The 14649-nt window shown below is 35.2% G+C and overlaps 1 protein-coding gene across 9 annotated transcripts in view; it reads right to left on the reverse strand.

Annotated features, from left to right (window-relative positions):
• Positions 1-14649, reverse strand: part of DCAF6 (DDB1 and CUL4 associated factor 6) — a 147228-nt gene that overhangs the window by 126581 nt on the left and 5998 nt on the right. For all 9 annotated transcript variants that reach the window (XM_070498142.1, XM_070498141.1, XM_070498140.1 and 6 more), the window contains exon 2: positions 9491-9552. Coding sequence is in view for 6 of the 9 variants with exons in the window: in XM_070498139.1 (XP_070354240.1) it covers positions 9491-9552 (62 nt within the window). In the remaining 3 variants the exon portion in view is untranslated. The remainder of the gene's footprint in view (positions 1-9490; positions 9553-14649) is intronic.

The raw sequence follows: 14649 nt of genomic DNA on the forward strand, positions 1-14649 counted from the left end.
TGGACAACCTTATGTCAACAAATTCAACAATTTGGATGAAACTGAAAAAATCTTTGAAACACACATAGTAAACAAAATGCACTCAAGACAGAGTCTATTTTTATTAAAGAACTATAGTTACAATTTTCCACTATGAAAACTCCAGGCCCACATGGCGTCACTGGTGAATTCTGCCAAATATTTTTTTTAAATCAGAATTTTATATACCTATCCTTGCAGAAAATTAAAGAACACAATACGCTTCCCAATTCATTGGTACAAGAAAACTATGGACCAATATCCTTAATATACATGGAAAAATTCTAAAGCAAAACTTTAGCAAATTGAACAATATAGAAAAATAGATGGGGCTGGCCCCGTGGCCGAGTGGTTAAGTTCGCGCGCTCCGCTAAAGGCGGCCCAGTGTTTCGTCGGTTCGAATCCTGGGCACGGACATGGCACTGCTCGTCAGACCACGCTGAGGCAGCGTCCCACATGCCACAACTAGAGGAACCCAGAGCGAAGAATACACAACTATGTACCGGGGGGCTACACAACTATGTACCGGGGGGCTTTGGGGACAAAAAGGAAAAAAATAAAATCTTTAAAAAAAAAAAAAAAAAGAAGAAAAATAGATAATACATCACAAAAAAATAGGATTTTTCTCTGGAATATGAGAATGGTTTAACACTCAAATATTAATCAATGTAATTCACGCTGTTAAACTAAAAAATAAAACCCATATGATCATCACAATAAATGCAGAAAAGACAGTTGACAAAATCCAGCAACAATTTCCAGTAACAGCTCTCAGCAAAGTAGAAACTTTTTCAATCTGATTTAATGAGGACCTATGAAAAGCCCAAAGCTACCATCATACTTAATAATCAAAGACTAGATGCTTTCTAAGACCAGAACAAAATATGGACGTCTGCTCTCACCACTTGTATTCAACACTGTACTAGAGTACTAGACAGTGCAATACGGCAAGAAAAAAAATAAATAAAAGGAGTACAGACAGGAAAAAAGGTAAAACTATCTTAATTCTCATACAACACGATTGTTTTTGTAGAACATCCTACAGAATCTTAAAATAAAAGTACTGGAACTAACAAGTGAGCTTAGGAAGTTTGTGGGATACAGATGAATATATAAAAATAGATATGGCAGGGAATTAAAACCACAATGTGATATCACTAGATATCTATTAGAATGTCTAGAATTAAAAAGAATGACCACATCAGATCTGAAGGGAAAAAGAGACAAAAGAATAGTAGCAAACTTCAGAATTCCATTTTCAACAATGGATAAATCATACAAACAGAAAATCAACAAGAAACATTAGATTTGAACTACACTTTGGATCAAATGGGTATAACAGACACATACAGAACATTCTAACCAACAAAAACAGAACAGACATTCTTCCCAAATGCACACAAAACATCCTCCAAGATAAATCCTGTTAGATCACAAAACAAGTACCAGCAAATTTCAAAAGAATTAAATCATACCAAATATCTTTTCTGACCACAATGGTATGAAATTAGAAATCATAACAGGAGAAAAACTGGAAATTTCATCAATATGTGGAAATTAAATAACACAATTCTGGACAGCCAATGGGTCAAAGGAGAAATCAAAAAATATCTTGAGACAAGGAAAAATGGAAACAAAACATATGGGATGCAACAACAGCAGTTTTAAGTGGGAAGTTTATGGCAATAAATGCCTACATTAAGAAAAATGAAGGGTCTCAAATAAATAACCTAACTTTACACATCAAAGAACTAGGAAAAGAAAAATAAACTAACCATAAAGTTAGCAGAAGGAAAGAGATAACAAAGATCAAAGCAGAAATAAATGAAATAGAGGATAGAAAACAATAGAAAAGGTCAATGAAACTAAGAGCTGGTTTTTTGAAAAGATAAACAAAAAAACTGACAAATCTTCAGCTACACTAACCAAGAAAAAAAAAGAAGACTCAAATAAAATTGCAAACGAAAGAGAAGACATTATAACTGATACCACAGAAATACAAAGGATCATGAGAGACTACTGTAAACAATTATACGCCAACAAATTAGACAACCTATAAGAAATGGATAAATTCCTAGAAACATACAACCTACTAAAACTGAATCATGAAAAATTCGAAAATCAGAACAGACCAATAATGAGTAAGGAGATTGAATCAGGAATCAAAAAACTCCCAACCAAAAAAAACCTCAGGACCAGATGGCTTCACAGGCTTTAAATGTTTACCAAACATTTACTAAATGTAAAGAATTCCAAAAAATTAAACAGGAGGGAACACTCCCAACTTCATTTTCTGAGGCCACCGTTACCCTGATACCAAAGACAGATAAGGACACTAGAAGAAAAGAAAACTACAGGCCAATATTCCTGATGAACACAGATGCAAAAATTCTAAACAAAATACTAGCAAATCAAATTCAACAGCACATTAAAAGGATCAGACACCATAATCAAGTGCAATTTATCCCTGGGATGCAAAGATGGTTCAATATACACAAATCAATAAATCTGATACACCACATTAATGGAATGAAGGATAAAAATCATCTGAATAGAAGTAGAAAAAGCATCTGACAAAATTCAACATCTTTCATGATAAAAATTCTCCACAGATTAGGTATAGAAAGAACATACCTCAACATAATAAAGGCCATATATGACAAGCCCACAGCCAACATCATAGTCAACAGTAAAGGTTGAAAGCTTTTCTTCTAAGATTAGAAACAAGACAAGCGTGCCCACTTTCATCACTTTAATTCAACACAGTACTGAAAGTCCTAGCCAGAACAATTACGCAAAGAAAAGAAATAAAAGGCAACCTAACAGGAAATGACTAAGTAAAATTGTCTCCATTTGCAGTTGACATGATCTTATAGACAGAAAATCCTGAAGAGTCCACCAAAAAACTGTTAGCATTAATAAACAAATTCAGTAGTCTCAAGATGTAAAATCAACACACAAAAATCAGTTGCATTTCTATACACTAATGAACTATATGAAAAAGAAACAATCCCATTTATAACAGCATCAAAAACAATAAAATACTTGGGAATAAATTTAACCAAGGAGGTGAAAGATCCATACACTGAAATCTACACAACATTGATAAACAGACATTGAAAAAGACACAAATAAATGGAAAGATATGCCATGTTCACGTATCAAAAGAGTTAATATTATTAAAATATCCCTATTGTCCAAAACCATCTATGGATTCAAGGCAATCTCTATCAAATTCCAAAGGCATTTTTCACAGAAATAGAAAAAACAATCCTAAAATCTGTTTGGAACCACAAAAGATTCCAAACAGCCAAAGCAATCTCAAGAAAGAAAAATAAACCTGTAGGCATCACACTTCCTGATTTCAAACTACATTAAAAAGCTATGATAATCAAAACAGTATGGTACTGGCATTAAAAAAACATATAGTCCAACGGAACAGAATACAGAGTCCAGAAAATAACCCATGCACACACGGTCAATTAATTTACAACAAAAGAGCCAAGAATACTCAATGGGGAAGGGATAATCTCTTCAATAAATGATGTTGGGAAAACGTTATGTTCACATGCAAAAGAAACAAAATTAACTCAAAATGGAATAAAGACTTAAACATAAGGCCTGAAACCATAAAACACCTAGAAGAAGACATAGTAAAAAGCCTCTTGACCATGATCCTGACAACGATTTTTTGGAAAGGACACCAAAAACAAAAATCTACAAGTGGGACTACATCAAACTCAAAAGCTTCTGTACAATAACAGAAACAACTGATGTTCAGAAACAATCAATCAAAATAAAGAGGTAAACTACAGAATGAGAGAAAATATATCCAAACCATATATTTGATGAGGGGTTAATATCCAAAATAAGAAACTCACACAAGTCAATTGCAAAAAACCCCAAATAATCCAATTAAAAAACGGATGAAGGATCTGAATAGACATTTTTGTAAAGAAGATATACAAATGGCCAAAAAAGTACATGAAAAGGTGCTCAACATCACTAATCATCAGGGAAATGCAAATCAAAACCACAATGAGATATCATCTCACACCTATTAGAATGGCTATTATCAAAAAGACAAGAAATAATTGCTGGTGAGGATGTGGAGAAAAGGAAACCCTTATGCACTATTGATAAAAATGTAAATTGGTGCAGCCACTATGGAAAACAGTATGGAGGTTCCCCAAAAAATTAAAAATAGAACTACCATGTGATCCAGCAAGCCTACTTCTGGGTATTTATCTGAAGGAAATGAAATCACTATCTTGAGGAGATACCTGTGCCCTCATGTTCATTGCATCACTATTCACAATAGTCAAAACATGGAAAGAACCTAAGTATCCAGTGATAGATGAATGAATAAAGAAAACGTGGTGTGTATATATGCAACGGAATATTATTCAGCCATTTAAAAAGAAAAAGGAAATCTTGCCATTTGCAACAACATGGATGAATCCTGAGGGCCAGAGAATGACAAATACTGTATGATTATCACTTATATGTGGAGTTTAAAAATGCCCAACTAATAGAAACAGAGAGGAGATTAATGGTTGCCAGAGGCTGGAGGGTGGGGAAAATGAGATGTTGTTGAAAAGTACAAACTTCCAGGGCCAGTCCCAGTGGCCTAGTGGTTAAATTCTGCATAATCTGCTTCAGCAGCCCAGGTTTGGTTTGAGGTGTGGCCCTACATCACTCATCTGTCAGTGGCCATGCTGTGGTGGTGGCTCACATACAAAACAGAGGAAGACTAGCAGCAGATGTTAGCTCAGAGCAAATCTTCCTCAGCAAAAACAAAATAAAAAGCATTAAAAACAAAAAAGGGCAAACTTCCAGTTATATGATGAATAAGTTCTGGGGATCTAATGTACAGCATGGTGATTACAGTTAACAAGACCATGTATCTGAAAGATACTAAAATAGTAAATCAAATGTTCTCACTACAAGAAAATGGTAATTATGTGAGGTGATGGATACGTTAACTAACCTTATCAGGGTAATCATTTCACAATGTACGTGTAACAATTGTCCCACTGTACAATTTAAACTTACATAATGTTATTTGTAAATTATATTTCCATTAAGGATGGAAAAAAGAGAATAGAAGGATATCCCAGAAACTAAAACAAGTGGTTATGTGCATTAGGGAACAGAAAGGAATTGGAACAAGAACAGTAGGGGGAGCCATACTTCTCAATGTACGCTTTTTATATAATTTATTTTTGTACCATGAGAAAGTAGTGCCTATTTTAAAAATTAAATGCAAAACAGAAATAACAACAAAATATTTCAAAAAACAGTGTGATAGCAGAAAAGATGTGTTTAAGCTTGTAAGAAAAGTTTACTTTCTACTCATCTTTAGAAAAATATTTGAGGGGCTGGCCTGGTGGCGCAGCGGTCAAGTTTGCACATTCCGCTTCTCGGTGGCCCAGCATTTGCCGGTTCAGATCCCAGGCGCGGACATGGCACCGCTTGGCAAAAGCCATGCTGTGGCAGGCGTCCCACGTATAAAATGCAGGAAGATGGGCATGGATGTTAGCTCAGGGCCAGTCTTCCTCAGCAAAAAGAGGGAGATTGGCAGTAGTTAGCTCAGGGTTAATCTTCCTCAAAAAAAAAAAAAAAGAAAAAGAAAAATATTTGAGAATATACTCAGTAAAACCTGAAAGTAAATTTAAAAACGGGAAGATATAGAATCCAGAGCTTGAAAAACTTGAGAATATCATAAAGGCAATTGTGCCTTATGGGAGGATTCATTTGAAATTAACACTAGAAAATTCTCCTGTGGGTAGGGAGAAACGTTTGACCCTAATTAGGTTCTTAAAGACAAAAAAACCTAAGATGTAACACACAATTTGCCTCTTCAACGAATGAATCATAAATACCATATATGTGCTAGGCACTCTTCTTGACATTAGATGAATAAATTTCTCAAGATATTTTTTTGGTCCAGTGTGCTGGGACAGAGAGGGGCAGGTGTGTAGACTATGAACAAATAAATAGGTGTGTTTGTATAATTATAATGTTGGACAGTGATATGCAGTATGGAAAAAACAAAACAAAAGAAACAGAAAGATGCTGATCAGGGGTGGGGAGTTATTTAATTAGGCTGGTCAGGGAACGCTCTGATAGGTAACACTTGGAGAAAGCTAAATGAAATGAGAGGTAAGCTTCAGAGATACGTGGGGAAAGAGTTCTAGGTAGAAGGCATAAAATATATAAGGCAGAGGTGTACGTGGTGTATTTAAGGAAAAATAAAAAGATGACTGCGACTAGAACAAATATGTATCACGGAGAACACAGTGAGGGATGAACCTGAAGAAGAAGGCAGGTGCCAAATCATGCAGGGCTCAGAAGCAACAGGCCTTTGGGTTTACCGTAATTAAGCTGGAAACTCCCTGGAGAGTCTTGAGCAGCTAAGTGTCATGATCAGATGATATATTACTTAATTTTATTCATAAATTTTCTTTCCACCCTAAAGAGTTGAAGAGTTTAACAAAAACTAAGAAAAATACTTATACATATAAGACTTATTAACATTGTATACTGAATTTCGATTTTTAGAATACATAGACAAATTACAAAAGATAACAATGGCTACAGAATAAAGGGTAAATGTAACCAACATTGACAACATAAAAGCATATAAACCTCACAGAGGTGTGAAACAGAGAGGAAGGTGGAAGGAAGGGTGAAAGCATTAAATGTCTCTTAAAGAGGGCGACTCAAGGGATGCTGTCTATAAAGGCAGAAAAACAAAAGGATGTTCATCTATGTTGTTTAAAGTTAAAATGACCAGTGGAGAGGCTGAGAAGAGTAACAAAAATTCTGAGAAGCCTAAATCTTAGAAAGTGAGAGCTGTAAAAATAACTTAAATCCTCCTCTATTACAGCAGAAAATCAATTGACAATGTCCAAAGTTGGCAACGAAGAAAGATCAGTATAAGAATATTACGTAGAGACATGAAAAAAATCACCAGAGGAGCTGAAATAAAAAAAGATTAAAAGAAGTTGCTTTTGGAGAATAAGAAAGGAATACGGGAGGGCGGGACACATCTATTACTTTTTGTTATGTTCCCTTTTAACCATGTGCATATGTTATTTTGACCCCCAACCCCCGAAAATGATTCTAAGTTTTAAAATAAATAATATATACCTAAATTGTATTTACAGCATAATTATAATTCCGTAATTGTGGATAGGAAAAAGATAACCATTTGGGGGAAAGGACTATAGACACTTTTATCTCTTTGCTTAAGTTTTAAATGCTTAATTCCCTAGAGTTAGGGCCTAGCCCCTCTTTTCACTTTGTAATTTCTTTCCACGCGATCTTTCTAGTTTCACATTTTCGATTAGCAGCTGCAGCAGTGTTTTCCAAAGTACAATCCATGGATCACCTAGGTCAACATCAGGAGGTGTTTGTTAGAATCAGATTTCCCTAGCCTTACACTCCAGAGGTTTTTCTTTATTTGTTTTAGTATTTCAATTTCTTTAAAAAAACAAACACTTTAAAAGTATAGTGTTGAGATAACTTTCTGTAATGAAACAGGGTATCCCAATGCAACAGGAGTAATATATCTTTATGAATATAAACGAATACAGTGTAACTTTCAGTAACTGCTACCCCTTACTTGTCCACTGACTCTCCAGCCTAGCAAATTCAAACCATAGGGCTTGTTTGATAAAGACGTTTCTCAACCCTTCTGTCTTTGTCAATCATATTATAAGTCTTACTTCCTAGGGGAAAAAATGAGGAAAGGAGCAACATGACCTGATTTATATGGATAATCTAGGATCTGTATTTTGAATGAATTAGTGGAAGAATTAGGAGACCTCAGTGGAATAAAGAAGATCAAGTGACAGGATACGGCAGTAACCCAGGCAAGAGAAGAAAATAAATTAGGTGGTAGCACAAAGATAGACGTAGATGGATTCCAGATATATTCTGGAGGTAGAATTTATTTGTGGCTAGATTAGACGTGGAAGTTAAGTGAAAGAGAGATCAAGGATAGTTAAAATTTTTCAGCTTAAATAGCTGGATGAACAATGACGCTATTTACTAAAATGAAGAAGGCTGTAGATTCAGGGGAGAAAATCAAGTACTTGTTTTAGCCACCTGAATCCTATGATCAATCTTACCATCACTAAAAGTAAGACAACGAAACACTGTGTGCCTTTTTTATGTGATATAATATTAAACACAAAGTATCACCTGTAAATATTCCTGCCCAAAAAGTTGAATCTGAATCTAAGCAAATCTCTAGAAGTAACTTCCATTTACAGGAAATACAAAGAATACAGAAACAAGTGTTAAATGACACCACAAGAAAACAAACCAATATCTAGAACGTGGGACATCCTATAGGAGGACCGACTCGGTTTCTGTAATAAACCAACGGCAGGGATAACAAAGGGGAAGACTGCTGTAGAGTAACAAAGATTTAAGAGACACAGCAACCAAGACACGGACTTTGCCTGCATCCCATTTTGATGTTACAAACAACTATAAAAAGACATTTTTAAACAATGAGGAAAATCTGACTATGAACTGTGTATTAGATGCCAAAAATATAGTCAATCTTGTTAAATTACATAATGACATTTTGGTTACATAAGAAAATGTCCATCGCTTCTAGGCTACACAGAGGGGTGAAACGATATATCTAGGATTTGCTTTAAAATATTTCAGCAAGGAAAAAAAAGAAAAATGAAATGGAAAAAGAAAATGTGCCAAAATCTTGATAATTACTAAATCCAGCTGATAAGTATATGAAAAGCATGTTTGAAATTTTCATAATAAAAATTAAAAAGGGCTATGGTTTGGCCCTGTTAAATCTGGGGTGCCTATTAGACATGCAACTGGGAATGTTAAGTACAGAGTTGGGTATATGAATCTGGAGGTCTGGGAAGAAGTGGAGAGGAGGAAGTCATGTTTTTTTAGCCATGGGACTGGATAGGGTCACTTATCCAGCTGAGAAGAAAAGAGGGTGAAAGGAGTCAGGACAGAGTCTTGGTACATCCAACATTTGAAGGTCAAGAAATAGAAGAGCCAGCTAAGAAGACAGAGAAAATGCAGTGAGTCAATGACAGAGAAAGAAAACCAAGAGAGTATGGTGTTAGCAGAAATCAAGAGAAAATATATTTCAAAAAGGAAGATGAGTTCAACCAATGTCTAAAGTTTCTAAGAAGTGACCACCAGACCTGACGATATGAAGATTACCAGTGACCCTCACAAAAGCAGTATCAGTAGAGTGAAAGAGATGGAAGCCTTTTGAAAATATTAGAAAACTAATCTGCACTTTAAAAAATCTCCCATACACTTAAAATGTATTTTTATGTTTTAATGTAAAACTTTATTCTCCCATTTTATTATAGTTAGTCACAATCTCTTCTGAGACGATTGGGGCATTTCATCAAACATTTGAACACCTAGTATTAAAGTCCTTCATAGTTAAGAATTAATGATTACTTACACAGCCATCATGCACATTCAGAGTTGCTTCAAGTTTTAATCTTTGGATAAATTCTCTTCTTCCTGTTTAAAAAGAAAGAAAGAACTAAATAAATCATATAATTCATTGCTGAGAAAAGTCTAACAGTGAAGTTAAGATCCTAGGATCTGGCATGAGATCGATTCGAGCTCTAATTTCAACTCCTCTATTTATAAGCTGAGTGATAACTAGGCAAATTAACCTCCTCCTTAGCCCTTGTTATCATGAATGCCCACCCACCTCATGTGGTTATTGTGAGGAGTAAGTCACTCAAGGACAAAAAATGCTTAGCACAGTGTCTGGACCACAGTAAACACTCAAATGTTTCCTTCATTCACCCATTCATTCAACAAATATACTGAGTACTCACTTCATTCCAGGTGGTGTTCTAGGAGCTAGGAATACAGCAGTAAAACAAAACAGAAAAAGATCCCTGCCCGTCTAGTGAGGTTATTGAAAGAAAATAAACAATGTCACTTGGTGAAAGTGCTATGGAAAAATAAAGCAGAGAAAGCAGATAAGAGAAGACTGGAACTGGGGCATAGGGTTTTCCATTTTAAATAGGTTGGCAAACAGTATTTTGTAAGATACCACCTACTTTTAAACAGATCTCGATTTCAGAAATGTTAAAATATGTTAAAGTTCATTTTACAATAACGAAATGTGGCAGCAAAAGAATAAAATCAGCCTAAATATCCATCAATAGCAGAACAGTTATAATACTGCACAAAAAAGAGAAATATGTTTCCCTTTAAGAAATGAATCATCTTTACCAAAGATGAACCAAAAAGCTTCATGTTTATTCAAAAGCTGTGATAAAAGGAAGATGAATATCTGGCAGAGCAATAATTAGCTAAGTAATCATGCTGATGAGATCTCAAAATTATGTTTGACTATACTCTCTGTATACCATCACAAGAGACACAGTTCTCTATTATGTTTTCTTGCCACTCAACGTAAAGATCAAGATCTTCTTAAAGCCAAACTGCTTTCTTGCTTTCTCCTTGCTTATAACTGGTAAGACGGCTAGGTAAAGGATGAACATATGGGTTGAAGAATTTTTCTTTTTTGCGTGGGGGGAATGTTCTATGGTTCCTAAATTTATTTGAATAAAACAACATACAGAAATTGAGTATTTTCATGAACTAGATTGTACTTTATATATTAAATTTTCAAGTCTAATTTTTGGTTTTAAAAAGATGCTAACCATAGTAAACCAATAAAAAATTTTTTGAATCTCTTCCTTTGAGCCAAATTACAAATTAAGAGTTAAGAAATAAAGTATTCAAATTAACAAGAAAACAGCAACTGAAATTCATTAAAATGCTAAAAAATGTACTAAACACTTCTTTCTCCAAATTTTTAAAATCTGGGTTTGAAAACACAGTTCTAGCCATTTCTGTCTAGAGAAAATGGCAGTGGGACATGAGACAAAGTTCTTCTAGCAAGAACACTTATATATGAATCTTGTACATAAAAACACGCACTGAGACATGATAATGACTTTGGAGATCAAAATGATTGCTTCATCCACACATCCCATAAAATGTGCTTCCAGAACAGACTCACGTAAACCTCCTCTACCTTTTTTTTTTTTTTTTAAGATTTTATTTTTTCCTTTTTCTCCCCAAAGCCCCCCGGTACATAGTTGTGTATTCTTCGTTGTGGGTTCCTCTAGTTGTGGCATGTGGGACGCTGCCTCAGCGTGGTCTGACGAGCAGTGCCATGTCCGCGCCCAGGATTCGAACCGACGAAACACTGGGCCGCCTGCAGCGGAGCGCGCGAACTTAACCACTCAGCCACGGGGCCAGCCCCCCTCCTCTACCTTTTTAGTAATTGAATGCACTTCATCAAGAAATAGGAGGTGAAAGCCATCATAAAATAAGAACTGGAAGTAAAAAAAACTGAGCCCCCTCAAATTAAAATAAAAACAAACTCACACCTGTTATCAAGAACTATGAAGAGTCTGGCCTACTTGTAGGCTAACAAGTTACCTGCCACCATTTCATGGATGCTGGCAGAAGACACCAGACTCTTAAATCAGAGGCAAAGGATTTTACCACTCAAGTAGTATGAGCTTCAGGTTCCCATGGGTTCCCTTTGTCCCAATTCCCACAGGGCATTGCATATAGCTACAATCAGCAAGACAGTGTGGTATTTACAGAGGGATAAACACACAGATCAATGAAAGAAAAATAGAGAACACAGAACTAGATCCATACAAATACGCCCAACTGATTTTTAATAAAGGTGCAAAAGCAATTCAACAGAAAAAAATACAGCCTTTTCAAGAAATTGGTGCTGGAGATTCATAGGCATAAAAATCCCCACTTCAAGCTAAACTGCACACCTCATACAAAAACTAACACAAAATGGACCCTGGACTTAAATGAAAATATTTAAAACTATAAAACTTTAGGGAAAAAGCATAGGAGACAATCTTCAGGACACGGGATAGGTTAAGAGTTCTCAGACACAATACCAAAAGCATAATCCATAAAAGGAAAAATTGATAAATTAGACTTCACCAAAGTTAAAAACCTTTACTCTGCAAAAGACCCTGTGAAGAGAATGAAAAGACAAGCTATAGACTGGGAGAAAACTTTGGAAACTTCATATCTGACAAAGGACTAGTACCTAAACTGTATAAATAAGTCTCAATACTCAACAGTAAAAAAAAAAATAACAATCCAAATAAAAATTGAGCAAAAGACATGAAGAGACATTTCACTGAAACTACAAAGAGAGCAAATAAGCACATAAAATTGTGCTCAACATTAGCCATTAGGGAAACGTAAATTAAAACCATGAAGTATGACTATTTACTTATCAGAATCTCTAAAATATAAAACAGCCATTAGGAGCCAGCCCTGTGGCCAAGTGGTTAAAGTTTGGCAGGCTCCACTTCAGTGGCCCACGTTCACAGGTTCAGATCCCAAGTGCAGACCTACTTCACTCATCAGCCATGCTGTGGAGGCATCCTACATACAAAGTAGAGGAAGACTGGCACAGATGTTAGCTCAGGGTGAATCTTCCTCACAAAAAACAACAAAGAACCCAAAAAACGGTGGTAACACCAAATGCTGGTGATGATGCAAAGAAACCAGATTACTCATACATGGCTGACAGGGAGAGTACAGCAGTTTCTTACAAAATTAAACAATGTGCTTACCATACAGACCAGTAACTGTAATTCTTGGACACATCCCAGAGAGAAAACTTATGAAACTTAAGAAACTTAAGAAAACGTACAGCCATACAAAAACCTATATATATGAATGTTTATATATAACACTTTTACACTTAATAGTCAAAATTTAGAAATAATCTAAATATCTGTCAACAGGTAAATGGTTAAAGTCATAGAACCATATCTTGAAACACTTATCAACAATGAAAAGGAATAAACTATTGATTCACAGAACAACTTGGATGGATCTTAAGGGAATTATGCCGAGGGAAAAAAGCCAATCTCAAAAGGTTACATGCTGTTATTTATAATGTTACACACATGTTATTTATATGACATTCTTGAAATGACAAAATTACAGAGATGGACAACAGATTGGTGGTTGCCAGGGGTTAGCAGTAAGGAAAGAAAGATGTAGCTGTGGCTATAAAAGGGTATCACAAGGGCCAGGCCCGAGGCGGAGCGGTTAAGTTCATGCACTCCACTTCAGTGGCCCAGGGTTTCACTGGTTTGGATCCTGGGCGCAGACCTAGCACCACTCATCAAGCCATGCTGAGGCGGCATCCCACACAGCAGAGCCAGAAGGACCTGCAACTAGAATATACAACTATGTACTGGGGGTCTTTGGGGAGAAAGAAAAGAAAAAAGAGGATCGGCAAGAGATGTTAGCTCAGGTGCCAATCTAAAAAAAAAAGTATCACAAAGAATTGTGATGACACTGTTCTGTATCTTAAATGTGGTGGCAACCACATTAATGAATTAAAACTAACATTCATCTATTAAAGTTAATTAAAATTAATCTGTTAAAACTGCCTGGCACTAAATACACACAAATGAGTGCATGTAAAACTGGGGAAATCTCAAAGTTCACAGATTTACCTATGTCAATTTCCTGGTTTTGATATTATAATATAGTTGCACAAGATGTCAGTTACCATTGGGGGGAATTGGTTGAAGGGTATATGGGATCTCTTTGTATTACTTCTTACAACTGCATATGAATCTACAATTATCTCAAAATAAAAAGTTAAATAGAGTACCAAAAAGAAACCTTCCCAGAAAGAAAATTCCAAGCTTAGACAGCTTCAATGGGGTTTCAATGCTGAAATCTATTAAATGCTTAAGTAAAAGATAATTTCAATTTTACACAAACTCTTCAGAGAAAGAGAACACATTCAACTCATTTATGAGGGCAGCATCATCCTGATACCAAAAACTGGCAAAAATATAACAAGAAAACTATACGTTAATATCTTTTATGAACACAGACGTAAAATTCTTACCAAAATTGAAGCCAGCAATATATAAAAGATAATTTACCATAAGGAAGTAGGATTTAGCCCAGAACTGAATGTTGGCTCAACATTAAAAAAATCAACCAATATGTTAATATAGCATATTAACAGAATCAATGAAAGGGAAATCATATAATCAACTCAATAGATACAGGAAAAAACCTTAACAAAATTCAACAACTAGTCATGATAAACATTCTCAGCAATCTAAGAATAGAAGGGAATTTCTTCAATCGGATAAATCCTATAACCAACAACTAATTTAATCGCGAAATACTGAAGGATGAGGAATAAGCAAGGATGTCCACTCTCTCTACTTCCCTTCAAGATTCTACTAGAGTCCTGGCCAGTGCAGTTAAGCAAGAAAAAGGAAAAAAAAGAATGTAAGTGAAAAGGAAGAAACAAAACTCTCTTAATATACAGTGACATAATCATCTACAGAAAATCCCCAAAAAATTGCAAAAAACAAAAGTTTATAAGTACTAATGAGTAAGTTTAGTAAAGCTGCAGGATGTGAGGACAATTAAAAAAAAATCAGTTGTATTTCTACATATCCATGATGAATAATTTGATATTGAAATTAAAAAACAATACCATCTAAAACGGTATTAAAAACATATATATAGGGATAAATATAATAAAATATGTACAAGATT

This window comes from Equus asinus, chromosome 25 (genome assembly GCF_041296235.1).
Source record: "Equus asinus isolate D_3611 breed Donkey chromosome 25, EquAss-T2T_v2, whole genome shotgun sequence".
Taxonomy (NCBI): domain Eukaryota; kingdom Metazoa; phylum Chordata; class Mammalia; order Perissodactyla; family Equidae; genus Equus; species Equus asinus.